Here is a 14,844-nt window from a genome sequence, read left to right as displayed (position 1 = left end):
TCTCATTTAGTAATAATGATAGCTAACATTTATAAAGTACCTACTATGTGCCAGGCACTAAGCACTTCACAATCATCTATGTAATAAGCATCTAAATAGCACTTACTATGTGCCAGGCACCGTGCTGAGCACTTAACAATTATTATCTCATTTGGTAATAATGATAGCTAACATTTATAAAGTACCTACTATGTGCCAGGCACTAAGCACTTCACTATCATCTATATAATAAAAATAATAAGCATCTAAATAGCACTTACTATGTGCCAGGCACTGTGCTGAGCACTTTACAATTATTATCTCATTTAGTAATAATGATAGGTAACATTTATAAAGTACCTACTATGTGCCAGGCACTAAGTACTTCACAATTATCTACATAATAATAATAGTAATAAGCATTTAAGCAGCACTTACTATGTGCCAGGCACTATGCTGAGTGCTTTATAATTATCTCATTTGATCCTCACAACAATCATGGGAGATAGGTGCTAATATTATCCTCATTTTATATCTGAGGAAACGGAGGCAAACAGAGGTTAAGTGACTTGCCCAGAGTCACACAGTTAGTAAAAGTCTGAGGCCACATTTGAACTCAGGTCTTCCTGACTCCAGGCCCAGTGCTGTATCCACTGAGCCACCCAGCTGCCTCATCAGCCAGGATGAAGATTGGGTGGAGGGGTCACCCCTACTGAGAAGGGCACATTCCCTTTCTACCCCGAGGTCAAGGGGGGCAGAAAACACAGTTTATGCTAGAGGAGGCAAGGAAGAGGAAAAGTATTCCCAGGATGCCAGGAACGGCCAAGAACACACCTCAAGGGCATACCGGCCCAAGCTGGAGCCTACGCCATGGTCGCTAATTCACGTGCATACGACAATGTGAAGGTGTGCAACCCACTTCCCCACAAAAGCCTGTGAGGGAGTTAAGTTTAAGTATCATTGTGGCCAGTTTTACCTACAGGGGAAACTGACCTCCCTTCAAGGGGCCCAGATTTGCACCTGGGTCTCCTGACTCTACATCCAGGGCTCTGCCATGATGCCGCTGAAGGCAGGATGGGAGCAAGTGATATGGATCAATATGATCTACCTACTGCAGCAGCTGGGTGGCACAGAGCCAGCACTGGGCTTCAGACACTTAACTGGGCAAGTCACTTAACCTCTGCTTGCCTCAGTTTCCTTAATTGTAAAATGAAGACTGTAATTGTAAGGCACACTCAGCATGGGGCTGGCACACGATGATGGACTGGAACCTGAGGGCCTGGGGTGGGCTCTGATGCATCACCTGCAGCGTGATTCTGTTCTTCACCAGCAGACCGATCTTGATGTCCATCAGGTTGAGGTCTTGCTCCAGCTGCTGGTTGGACCGGATTTTCCTGACCACCTCCTCCTGCAGTCTCAGCAGCTCGGCCTCTTCCCAGAAATCCTGCTGCCTCTGGTCCAGGAGGTGGGCGAATCGACACACCACACTGAGAGGGGGGTGCTGATTGTGGACTGGAGGGAGACAAGGTGGGCAGGCGGATGGAGGCTAGGAGAACCCTCCTCAATGGTCGCCAGGCCCCAGCTCCTGTGTGGAGATGGAGTCTGGGAGCTCCGTGCTCATAAATAGAATCCTCTTTCATAAAGTAGGATCCTCATCCTCCACCCTGACTATACCCATTAACCTGTTTCTTCTCTTCCTTCTGTCCTTGGCAGAACACACACACACACACACACAAGTATAAGTACATACACATGCACACACATACATAGTTTAGATTTCTTTGCACTTAGTATTTTTTTCAAATTACATATAAAGATAGTTTTCAACATTTATTTTTTGTAAGATTTTGAGTTCCAAAATTTTCTCCTTTCCTTGCCCCTCCCTCCCCAATACGGCAAGCAATCTGATACATGTACAGTCATGTTAAACATATTTCCACATTAGTCATGTTGTGAAAGAAGAATCAGAACAAAAGGGAAATGTGCATATGCACAAGAAAAAAAAGTGAAAATAGTCTGCTTTGATCTGCATTCAGATTCCAAAGTTCTTTCTCTGGATGTGGTTAGAATTTTCCATCATGAGTCTTTTGGAATTGTCTTGGATCATTTTAGTGCTGAGAAGAGCTAAGTCTGTCATTGTTGATCATCACAGTGTTGCTGTAACCGTGTACAAGGCAGAACGAATACTCTTGCTAATCTCTGTGCTACCCTGCCCCCTAGCCCCCACAGCTTTTCAGCAAAACCTTCCTACCTCTAATACATACTGTCCATTCCCCAGTTTCCTAACTTCCCACATCTCAGTCCTGTGCCTTTGTTTCTATCCTCAGATTTGGAGGATAAGAGCCTCCTATTCAGTCTTTCCCCAAAGGTGCCCATAGCACAGCCAGAAGCCTGAAGTGGCTTTTTAAGAAACTGTTTTAGTCCCATTCACTGTCTTGTCCCTAAACCTATAGTTCCCTCCAATGATGTTTCCCACCCACTTCCAATTCCCTGGCCTGGGCTACTTACAGGGTCATAGATAAGGAGCTGAAAGGAATCTTAGAAGCAAGCCACTTAGAATTCAAACTCGGGGCGGCTAGGTGGCACAGTGAATAGAGCACTGGCCCTGGAGTCAGGAGGACCTGAGTTCAAATCCAGCCTAAGACACAACACTTACTAGTCGTGTGACCTTGGGCAAGTCACTTAACCCCAAATTGCCCTGCCTTCCTCCCTCCAAAAAGCAAAAAAACAAACAAAAAAATTGAATTCAAACTCTTAATTTTACAGATGAGGAGACTAAGGCAGAGAGAGGTCACAGGACTTGTCCAAGGACACATAGTAAGTGTCTGAGGTTAGATTTGAACTCAGATGTTCTAGACTCTAGGTCCATTAACCTATCTAATTCAATGCACCACCTAGTGGAATTAAAAAAATAAAGAGAGCAGCGGATGGTCTTGGTACATTTATGTGAACGAAAAAATTTAGCACCTGATCACCCTCTGGTGAAGGAGCTCTCCAAAGCTGGCTGGGCTGGATCTCAGACAACAGACACAATCTGCTCATTAATGTATTATGATAAAATCTATTAGTCTCTAACACAGTTTAGCTATTAATCTAAGCTTATTGCTATGACAACTGATAGTAGCCAGAATCTATGCCACGGGAGCAAGGGCCTCCCAGAGTTGGGATTGTGTCTCCTTTTGCCTAAGATCTCCCCTCAAATCAAGAGAAACGCTCAGGAACAGGGGAGGTTGACTGGTGACTGTCAGATGAGGGAAATCAGATCCAGAGAGGTAAAGCAACTTGCTTAAAATCACACAGCAGTCTCACTACTGAAAACACTAAACATCTTCCACTGAGGTATAAACCAACTTACCCAGCATCCTATAGTCATCCCGGGCCCTCCTGGCTCGGAAAAATGCCTGGATCTTCACAACTGAATTAATCTGTTAATGGGGAGAGGAAGAAAAAGAAAGTAACCACCTTCCCTCCTCTCCTCTTGCTTGCCTGGGTTGAAAGATGATCTATAGGGAGAATGAGGGGCCACACTTACATTTTCCTGGAAAAAATGTAATCTTTCCTGATATCTTTTCCGAGCCACCCACATCCGGGCACAGGACTGGATCTTTGGAAGGGAGAGACAGCATTAGAGATACATTGTCCCCATTGGGGCTACAAGCAGACCCTTGCTTTCAGACCCCAGGCTGATGTTCCCTGTCCAGAATTCAGATAAAACAATAACAACTCAAAAGGAGATTTAACAGGTGTGTAGAGAGTCTGGTTTCCACCCTTAGTCTCAGTTATATTTCCATCCACAAGTTATTTTTTGTATCGTGAGGTCTCAACACAGTGTCTTTGGCACGTGTTGCTGTTGTTGAGTTATTTTTATGTGTCTGACTCTTTGTGACCCTCTTTGGGGTTTTCTTGGCAAAGATACTGGAGTAGTTTGCCCATTTCCTTCTTCTTTTTTTTTTTTTTTTTTGCTTTTTTGGAGGGGGAAGGTAGGGCAGTTGGGGTTAAGTGACTTGCCCAAGGTCACATGGCTAGTTTTTTTGTGTTAAGTGTCTGAGGCCATATTTGAACTCAGGTCCTCCTGACTCCAGGGCCGGTGCTCTATTCACTGCGCCACCTAGCTGCCCCTGCCCATTTCCTTCTCGAGCTCATTTTATAGAAAAGGAAACTGAGGCAAACAGGGTTAAGTGACTTGCCACAAGAGACAATAAGTGTCTCTGGTTGGGTGTGAAATCACAACGATGAGGAGTCTTCCTAACTCCAGGCCTGGTTTTCTATCCACTGTACCATTTAGCTGCCCTGGCACATAGTAGGTGCTTAATGAACATTTATTAAATTGAATTTCCTTCAGTAACCCAGGAAGGATAATCTAAAGGCCCCTTCCTATAATAGTGGGATGCAACGAGGGCAGAGAAACATAGATCTGTTTGGAAATAGCTAGAAGTGTTGGACATAAGCTACATCAATATTCACTCTGGGTGAGGGTCATATAACTGGGCATTGACTATCTGGGTTCAATTTCCCAGCTTCATCAAGAGATGTGCTGTGTCACTTTGAGCAAGTCACTTAACTTTCCTAGGCCCCGTGGATTGCCAGCCTTGAAGGGATATGGAGCATTTTGTAGGATCACGTGATTTAGGGCCAGAAGGGACATCTGAAGTCCAACTCCCTCATTCTATAAATGAAGAAACTCAGGCCTAGAAAGGAAGGACTCACCTGAGGTCTGATAATTAGAAGAGGCAGAGAGGGGTGGGGAAAAAAAGAGGGTGAATAACAGATTTAATGAAGGTTAAACAACTGCCCAGGTCAGTCCCTCTGTCTCTTCACTCTCAGCCTAGGGCTTAGTCTATAAGGCCATTTCCTCTAGACATCACAAAAAGGGCAGATTAAGAAATTGCTTGTAACAGGTCTTTTGTGGAGAGAAAAGAGAGACTCCCTTCAGAAGCCCAACCATGAGTACCTTCATCACAGAAGCCACATTTGCCTTTAAGAACCTCATCCGTTCCTGGTAGATCTTTCTCTGCTGGTAACCTCTCCAATGAGCCTACAAATTGGGAGAGAAAAGAAATCATCTCATCTATTTCCACTCCCTGCCCCCCACCCCAGCCTGAACCAGTCCATGAAATCAGATCCTATCTTAGATGCCCAGGAGTCAGGGTGCAGACTAGAGAAGACTGAGAATCTGCATGTTTCCAAATCCAAATTCAACATTTAGTAAGTGACTATTATATGCCTAGTGCTATGCTAGACACCGGGATAAGAGTACAAATGAAAGCTCATGGTCTCAAGGAACTTATATTCTACTGAGACAGATGGAGGAGTTGGGGGAGGCACAACATGGAACCAGATAAATCTGATACAAGGTAGGGAGGAATGGGGTAAAGGAGTCTTCCAGACAAAATGCTCTAGGAAAATCTGGAGGGAATCAGGAAAGGCTTTGAAGAAGAGGTGACTTCTGAAAGGATTTTTGGAGGAGACCCAGGAATGCAAAAGAGAGATGAATGAAGGCATTACCATTTAGCAGGGAGGACTCAACTAAGGTTGGACAACATGAATTTGTAGAAGGTCCAGTATGCATGGTTTACTCACTTCCTCCACTAAGTCTATATCTATCTAAGACTATCTATCTATCCCATTATATCAGGAATGGGAAAGGTGAATTATGGTGTTGATGCTGAAGACCAACAGAGGGTAAATGGTCAAAGGACAAAAGGGCCCAGGGTTTACACATACCCCTGTGAAACCTGGTCCAATCCTACCCTACATGTCCCAATTATCCATCAGTGTAACAGATACACACAGCAATACCCATAAGAACGTTCAATAGATGTGTTGATTGACAGCTGGAAGGAGCCTTAGGAATCATAGAACCCAATCCCCTAATTTTATATATAAAAAGAAGAGGCCAAGAAAGGTTAAATAACTGCTTGCTCAAGGTCATATAGGTCATAAACAGCAGGGTCAACGTTTGAATCAAGGTCTCTTGATGTCCAAACCAGCGATCTTTCCATCATACTGCTCTCCCTCACACAGATACCATACATCTTTACAAATCCTTACATATGCACCAAGAGAAATCACTCATCCAAACACATTCAGGCACATGGTACACTCATAAGGTACTATTTATTCCCCCTCCCACATGCATGTGGTATACACACAGGGAAATGTCCACTCATATACACAACAAACAAATATTTGTGTGTATATGTATACACACACACGTATATTAAAACGTTGGCATATATTATCAGACAGCTCAAACTGGATGTCCAGTAGACATCTTAATTCAATATCTCTAAAACTGAACCTTTCCCCCTAAACCCTCCCCATTTCCTACCTTCCCTGTTATAAAGGACAACAGCATCCTCCCAAACCCTGAAGGCTCACAACCCAGGATTCACCCTGGGCTCCTCATTATCTCTCACCCTAATTCCCCCCCCCGCCCCCAATATCCAATGTGTTGCCAAGGCCTGTCAATTTCACCTTTCCAACCTGTCTGGAATATGCTCCCTTTCTCTCCTCTGACACTGCTGCCTCTCTGGTGCATGCAGACCTCATCACCCCACATCTGGATTATGTCTGGATAGACTGCTGGTAGGTCTGCCTGCCATCTCTAATCCATTCTCCACTAAAGTGACTTTCCTAGAATATGTCAGTCCCCTACTCAATAAATTCCAGTGGCTTCCTATCACCTCCAAAATGCTCTGGTTGGCATTCGAAGCCCTTCATTAACCTAGCCTCCTCTTGCCTTTCTAGTCTTTTTACCCCCTCCTCCCTGGCATGCACTCTTCCATCCAGTGACACTGGCTTTTTGGCTGTCCCACAAACAAAGCCCTCCACATCTGGCTGTTCCTTCTGCCTAGAACACTTTCTCTCCTTCACCCCATAACTAGAATCCTGCCCTCTACAGGAAGCCTTCCCCGAGTCTTAGCTCCAGTGCCTTCCTTCTGTTCATTATTTCTCATTTAGCTGGTCTACAGTTTGTTTATACTTAGAGTTCAAGTGCCCTGAGGGCAGGACTATCTCTTGCTCCTTTTTCTATGCCTAGGGCCTGGCACATAGTAGGCGCTTATTAAATGTTTACTGATTGATGGATGTATACCATACACCAAAGATACCCATATCTCCATGCCCACATACCTACATACTTACATACCAGGAACCCACATAAGCACCATACACTCCATAAGTCACACTCACTCACGTACAGTACGTACCTTCATACGTATATAGACTCAAACAATTATACACATAAGCACATAATCATCACGCATATGTACACACTCTTCCCTCTCTCTCCCTTCCCCCTCCTCCCCATTACTCCATATACTGAGCCAAGACCAAAACTCTTTCTATTTTGCTATGGAACAGATCACAGGTAGGAAAGCAGCAGGGAAGAGGGCTGAAAGAGCAGGTTAGGCCCAGACTATGTGAGGTCTTGAATGTGAAGCTGAGACTGGGACCTCACTCAGCAGGCAATGGGAAGCTGTTGTTATTTAGTTGTGTCCGACTCTTTGTAACCCCATTTGGGGTTTTCTTGGCAAAGATACTGGAGTGGTTTGTCATTTCCTTCTCCTGCTCATTTTACAGATGAGGAAAATGAGGCAGACAGGATTAAGTGACTTGCCCAGGGTCACACAGCTAGTAAGTGTCTGAGGACAGAACTGAACTCAGTTTCCTGACTCCAGGCCCAGTGCTCTATCCCCTGTACCACCCAGCTGCCTCTTAGGCAATGGGAAGAGGGATCAGTAAATGCTTACTAAATAAAGTGACTATCACATACACACATAGCCAACAAATCTATAAGGTGAAGCCTAAAGTGCTTGGCTCAAGGGGAATGTAGAATGATAAAGGAGGAAGAAGACAGGAAAGTAAAGATGACACATTTGGTGAGATTGGTCCCACCAAAGTAACTTGCCCAAGGTATCTTTTGGGAAGGTTTCTGGAAGAGCAATTGTGAGCACGTTTGGGAAGGAGGAAAAAGGCAGAAGACCTCAAGAAATTTCTTCTGCCTTTCTCACTTCACCCTCTCCACAATCCTGTTGTGCAATTTCAATTCCTCCTTCTACAATTTCCTTTCATTTTGTCCTTGGTACAGACAAAGAGGATTTTCTGTGGAACAATTCTTTAGGGATCCAAAGACAATTTAGCTTTCACTCAGTATAGAAGATGGGGTAAGAAACTGAAAGTGTGGGAAACCAAGAGTCTTGAAGACCGCTCTACCTGAATCTTGATAATGGCTGGGAGCCGAGTCTTTAGGAAGTGGGACTGCTTGGCAAACTCCTGTCGTACAAGGAAGCCCTTCATCCGGGCCTGGAGCTGGATGATAAAGCCAACATTGGCACTCCAAAGCTGGTGTCGGTCGTGGGCGGCAGTAACCGTTGTGATTTCTGCCTGTGGAAAAAGAATGGATAGCAGGGAGGGTTATATTGACCTGGCAGGTAGATAGGAGAGTCATGGTCAGAGAAGGGTGAAGGAAGTTTTCTCTCCAGATCCCACCTCAATGTCATGCTTTCCTCCACCTATCACTTTGATCATTCACTCTGCCTATCTCCCTCCCTCATGTTCCTATGGTACTTTCTTCATTACATGAGAACTCACTGGATCATTGCCTTTAGAGTTAGAATGAAAATTAAGATTATCTAGACCATTTTTCAGATTAACATACTGGAGGCCTAGTTTAGGGGAAGTGACTTGTCCAAGGTCACATGGCTAATAAGTGATGTTGCTGTGGTTGGAATATGGCTTTGCAAGGGTATAGCTTCCAGAAGGTGAGCAGAAAGAAGAACTGGAGGAGAGGTCTGGGAAATCAATCACAAGTCTGGCATAGACACATATGATAGTGATGAGGGACTTCAATTATTTGGACATCTATTAGCACTTTTTCTGTCTAGAAAACAGCAGCTAATAACTTTTAAAAAATATTTTTATTTATTTTGTTAAACATTTCCCAATTATAATGAACAATTTTGAATTCCAAATTCTCTCCCTCCCTCCTGCATGTCTTCCATCCCTTGAGAAGACAAGTAATATATCAATTATACATGTGAAGTTATGCAAAACATATTTCCATAAGCCAATCACTTTTGAACTTGCCTTTCTAACCATTCCATCCTTCCAAAGGTGGATGAAACAATGAGGGGGAATATCTACTCTAGATCTGAACCTCGCCAACAAGGAAGAACCAGTTTCTAGGGGTGAAAATGGTGGGAACATTGCAGGGAAGTGAGTACCCCATCTTAGAACTGATGATAGAGAATAAGAAAACAAGGCATAGTTTGTCAACAGATTTGAAACAGCAGATTTCAAAGGGTACAGCAGAAGAATAGACAAGAGGCCATGGACTAAAATCCTACAGGGAAAGCTAGCTCAAGAGGGATGGCAAATTCTCCAGACTGAAATCCCAAAGACACAACAAGAAGTGATTTTGATGAGGATGAAAGGAAGGAAATGTCCTAAGAGCCTGATGTAGACACACACAGGGAATTCAATGACCAACTTGGGTTTTTTAAAGATACGTACAGAACGTGAGAAGATAAGTAATGGAAGAAGACGACAAAATCATGACCTGAAGATCATCAGAGGTGTTAAGGCTTAGAATGTACTTAAATTGGTAAGGAAGGCTAAGAACAAAATGGCAGGAATTTTAGTTATGTCAGGAGAAAAGAAGGGGCTCCAAGAAGGAAGGGAACTAGTGCTCAGAATAGATGGGCCAATCATAAGAGAAGATGGAGAGATGGCAGAACTGCTCCATTCTTTTTTTTTAAGCAATCGGAGTTAAGTAACTTGCTCAAGGTTACACGGCCAGGTGTTTCTGGGTGGGTGCTAAGTGTCTGAGCCCAGGATTCGATCTCCAGGTCATCCTGACACTGGAGCCGGTGCTCTTACTCGCTGTGCTACCTGGCCGCCCCAACTGCTCCATTCTTAATCTACTTCTGTTTTCTCTGCCAAGCAGAATGACCTTTGGACTGAAAATGAGAAAATAAATATGGTAGAGAGGGAGTTGATACCCAAGATAAGGAGGTAAATAATAAGAGAGTGCCTTGCTGCCCTAGATGAATTCAAGTCACCAGGCCCCCAATCCTCTAAAACTGAGGATACTTAAATGAACTGGCAGATGTGATTGCTGAACCTATGTCAAAGATCTTTGAAAGAAGTGAATGGATGAACTTCCTAGGAAAAGGTCTCTAGGGTCAGATGGATTTACAAGTGAATTCTATCAAACATTCAAAGAACAATTAATTCTAATACTTTATAGACTATTTGGGAAAATTGGAGAGTCCTACCAAATTCTTTTTATGATACAAATATGATACTGATAACTTAAATTGGGAAGAACCAAAACAGAGAAAGAAAATTATAGACCAATTTCCCTTGTGAATATAGATGCAAAAATTTTAAATAAAATACTAGCAAAAAGATTACAGCAAATTATCATGGGAATAATACACTTTGATCAGGTAGGATTTATTCCAGGAATGCAAGGCTGGTTCAATATTAGGAATGCAAGGCTGGTTCAATATTAGGAAAACTATCAGTAAATCGATCATATCAACAACAAAACTAGCAGAAACCATATGATTATCTCAATAGATGCAGAAAAAGCTTTTGACAAAATACAACACCCATTCCTATTAAAAACACTAGAAAGCATAGGAATAAATGGAGTCTTCCTTAAAATAAGTAGCATCTATCTAAAACCATCAGCAAGTATTGTATTTAATGGGGATAAACTAGAAGCGTTTCCAATAAGATCGGGGGTGAAACAAGGATGTCTACTGTCACCCCTGTTGTTCAATTTGGTACTAGAAATGTTAGTTGTAGCAATAAGAGAAGAAAAAGAAATCAAAGGAATCAGATTAGGCAAAGAAGAGACTAAGCTATCACTCTCTGCAGATGATATGATATACTTAGAGAATTCTAGAATATCAAATAAAAAACTACTTGAGATAATAAATAAATTTAGCAAAGTTGCATTGCCGGATATAAAATAAACCCACATAAATCCTTGGCATTCCTATATATTTCTAGTGAAACCCAACAGCAAGAAATAAAAAGAGAAATTCCATTTAAAGTTACTGTAGACATTATAAAATATTTGGGAGTCTACCTGCCAAAACAAACCCAGGAACTGTATGAACACAATTACAAAACCACTTTTCACACAAATGAAGTCAGATCTAAATAACTGGAAAAACAGCAGTTGCTTGTGGTTAGGTTGAGCTAACATAATAAAAATGACAATTTTACCTAAATTAGTTTACTTATTTAGTGCCATACCAATCAATCTACCAAAAAATTACTTTATAGAGCTAGAAAAAATAGTAACAAAATTCATCTGGAAGAACAAAAGGTCCAGAATATCAAGGGAATTAATGAAAAGAAATGTCAGGGAAGGTGGCCTAGCCATACCAGATTGTAAACTGTATTATAAAACAGCAGTCATCAAAACTACTCGGTACTGGCTAAGGAATAGAATAGTGGATCAGTGGAATAGATTAGGTACATAAGACACAGTAGTCAATGACTATAGATGACTATAGTAATCTACTGTTTGATAAACCCCAAGACTCCAGCCTCTGGGTTAAGAACTCACTATTTGACAAAAATTGCTGGGGAAACTGGAAAATAGTATGGCATAAACTGGGCATAGACCAATATCTTACACCGTATACCAAAATAAAGTCTAAATGGGTTCATGACCTAGATATAAAGGCTGTAAGCACTCTGGGAGAACAAAGAATAGTTTACCTGTCAGATTTATGGAGAAGGAAAAATTTATGACCAAACAAAAGATAGAGTTACAAAATGCAAAATGGATTAATTTTGATTATAGAAATGAATGGGAGTCATCACAGGGCTGGAGAAGGGCAAGTGGTACTCCTATTTTCAAAAAAGGGAAGAGAATGGAATTCATTGCTCCAGGGAGGCTGGAGATGGATTTCAATTCCTGACAAGATTTGACAATGTTATTATTAAAGGAATGGTCAGTGAACATCTAGAAAAGGAGATCACAAAGAGCCAGCTGGCTTCATCTAGAACAAGTCATGTCAGACTAACCTCATATCCTTTTTTGACAGGGTTACTAGACTAGTCAATCAGGAAAATGTTATGATTTACCTAGATTTTAATAAAGCATGACAAAAACCCCTCATGCTGTTTTAATGGAAAAGGTCAAGGCTGGAGACTATAATATGCTTAGGTAGATTTGAAAGTGGATGAATGGCTGGGCCCTGAGAGTAGTTTTTAATGTTTCCATGTAAATTTGGAAGGTCTCTTAACAGAATGTTTCTGGGATGTGTACTTGGACCTATATATTATTTAACAGATTAATTTATGACAGTCAGAGAAGATGCATATCAAATTTGTAGATGACACAATGTTGGTAGGTACAAGTTAGCATGTTAAATGAGAAGTCAGGATTCAAAAAGTTCTTTATGGATCAGAACCCTGGGCTAAATCTTCTTTTATTTGGACCTGTGATTTTATCTGTGCAAGGAACTCCCAGTTTGGAAACTCTCTACCAAATCAACTCTTTGGTAACTTATAGTCAGAGTTTCCTGGTACTGACAGGTTAAGAGACATGACTATAGTTTTGGGGTTTTTTGTGTGTTTTTTTTGCTTTTTGGAGGGAGGAAGGTAAGGTAATTGGGTTGACTTGCCCAATGTCCCACGGCTAGTTTTGTGTTAAGTGTCTGAGGCTGGATTTGAACTCAGGTGTCTTCCTGACTAATATTGACTATCATTCATTATATCCTACTACCAAATCTAAGAAGATTAAATTAAATAAGGATAAATGCAAAGTCTTTTACTTGTTTTAAAAAAATTAACTTTACAAGTATAAGATGGAGGAAGTAGGTAGGATTAGACAGAATTTCATCAGAAAAAAAAGTTCTGAAATACAAAAATATTTATAGCAGCATTTTTTGTAGTAGTGAAAAACTGGAAACAAAGTAGGTGCCCAATAATTGGGGAACGGTTATACAAACTGTGGCATATGAATGCAACAGAATATTATTGTGCTATTTGAAATAATGAATATGAAAAATAACTCCCACCTCACCTGTGAAGAAATCCAGGTCAGTTATGCCCTGGGGGCTTCAGGAGAGGATTGGAGGGGAGGGAGTAGGAAGAGAGGCTAGAACCTAATGTGGGCACCCCATTTTAGAAAAGATACTGCTAATATGGAAAGCATCCAGAAGACAGAAGTCAGAACATGGCCAACGGCCTTAAGATCAAGTCGTATGAAGATCAGTTGACAGACATGGGGATGTCAGGCTAAAGAGATGGGGAAAACTTAAGGGGAGCAGGAGAGCTGCCTTCAAGTATCTGAAGGGCTACATGCAGAAGGAGAATTGGGCTGGCTCTGCTTAGTCTCAGGGGCAGCGCTTGATAGAAGCTACAAAGAGACAAATTTAGGCTTGATATGAATGAGAGTGTGACTGTTAGCAGTCAGATCTATCCCAAAGTACAAGGGGCTGCCTCAGAGGGGAGGAGGCCTCCTCTTCCCTCTAGTCCTTCAGACCAGCTCTTCTTGTTTAGGTGAGAGTCAGACTGTATGATTCTGTGATTCAGAGCCCAGGACTCCCCACTACAGAACTCTTTTGACTTCTTTAGCCAGGCTAGTTGAATCTCAAATTCTTGGATGTCTCTCTGGGGACCTACCTCCAATTTCTATACTGCCTTACTATAAGGCAGTGGGGGCAACCACAGAGACCTTGGTGAATTCCTGATCCTTGAAAGCAGACACGAATGACATTGAGAACCTCACTAGCAGTGGCTTATTGTGATTATAACTAATCCATAACCAAGTTAGGAGGTTTTAGCCTCCCTTCCCACTAACCTGGATCTCTTCACGAGTGAGGTGAGAAGTATTTAGGATACAATCAAGAGGGCGTTCCCAGGTCCCCTGGAAAGTTTGCAGGTGGAAGTAGTAGGCAATGCCATCCTTCATCAGATGCTGGACCCAGAAGAGCTTGTTTCCTATAAAGAAGCCGTGGAAAAAGGGATCAGGGATAAAGAGATTTGAAGAGATGGGGATGTAGGAGGGGAAAGAAGGATAAGAAGGAGGAATAGGAATAGAGGTATGGAGAAGAACTGATACCTGGCTGTTTCTTCCTTTCCATGGTATCCTGCAATACCTTCTGGTAGTCACTGGCACATTCTGTGACCACCCCGTAGAGGGCCACAGCTGGGTTACGTAATACCCGTTCTGTCTGGGCTGACTTCCCCTCCTTGATGGCTTGGTTGATGGCAGCCACTCCAAGGGCCACTAGGGTGGTAGGATGAGAGAGAGAAGAGTCACTTAGTTCTTGGGGAACTTCCCCAAGGGGCATGCTGTTCTAGGCTGTGGGAGAGGTGAGAGAGAAGAGATACAGTGGGATAGGGAAGAGCAGACAGCTAACTGGAAATGGGAAGGGTCTAGGGAAGGGACACTATCAGTCTTGCATGGATCCATCCCTGGGGAAGAAAATGTTGAACTCTATTAGGAAGGAGGGCAGAAATGGAAGTGGATGCATAAAGGAGAACCAGGCACCTCAAGAAGAAAGAATGGCTACAGGCATTTGATGGGGTTACAAGGCAAGGCATTGGTAGGGAACATGAGGCTGGTTTCCCTGAATGGAATAGAGAATCCAAGTTGGAGAGCTGGCAGAAAACAAGGTAGAGAGGTCATGTAGGGGAGAATCCTCGATTCAGTGGGACGTTCAGGCTGTCTTCAAGAAGCTGAACAAATGGACAGATGGTGCTGTGCGAAGGACAGTGGATGCAAAGGATACACTCCAAGAGAAAACACACATCTGGTTTTGCACCAGTTTTACCTTAGTCTTCCCTTATATACTTTCATAGATTCTATACTCTAGCCAAACTGGA

General features: G+C 42.5%; 1 protein-coding gene across 3 annotated transcripts in view; it reads right to left on the bottom strand.

Moving 5' to 3' along the window:
• Nucleotides 1–14,844, bottom strand: part of IQGAP3 (IQ motif containing GTPase activating protein 3) — a 71,335-nt gene that overhangs the window by 20,410 nt on the left and 36,081 nt on the right. For all 3 annotated transcript variants that reach the window (XM_069107594.1, XM_069107595.1, XM_069107596.1), the window contains 7 exons: nucleotides 14,078–14,245; nucleotides 13,817–13,956; nucleotides 8,197–8,367; nucleotides 4,931–5,014; nucleotides 3,512–3,583; nucleotides 3,335–3,404; nucleotides 1,283–1,491 (listed from right to left, as the gene is read on the bottom strand). In XM_069107594.1, the coding sequence (XP_068963695.1) occupies nucleotides 1,283–1,491; nucleotides 3,335–3,404; nucleotides 3,512–3,583; nucleotides 4,931–5,014; nucleotides 8,197–8,367; nucleotides 13,817–13,956; nucleotides 14,078–14,245 (914 nt within the window). The remainder of the gene's footprint in view (nucleotides 1–1,282; nucleotides 1,492–3,334; nucleotides 3,405–3,511; nucleotides 3,584–4,930; nucleotides 5,015–8,196; nucleotides 8,368–13,816; nucleotides 13,957–14,077; nucleotides 14,246–14,844) is intronic.

This window comes from Petaurus breviceps, unplaced genomic scaffold (assembly GCF_028583685.1).
Source record: "Petaurus breviceps papuanus isolate PSGF00001 unplaced genomic scaffold, PetGlider_PUasm1.0 90165, whole genome shotgun sequence".
In the NCBI taxonomy this organism is placed as follows: domain Eukaryota; kingdom Metazoa; phylum Chordata; class Mammalia; order Diprotodontia; family Petauridae; genus Petaurus; species Petaurus breviceps.
Note: the sequence above shows the minus strand (reverse complement) of the source record. Positions and strands in the feature narration are given on the sequence as shown.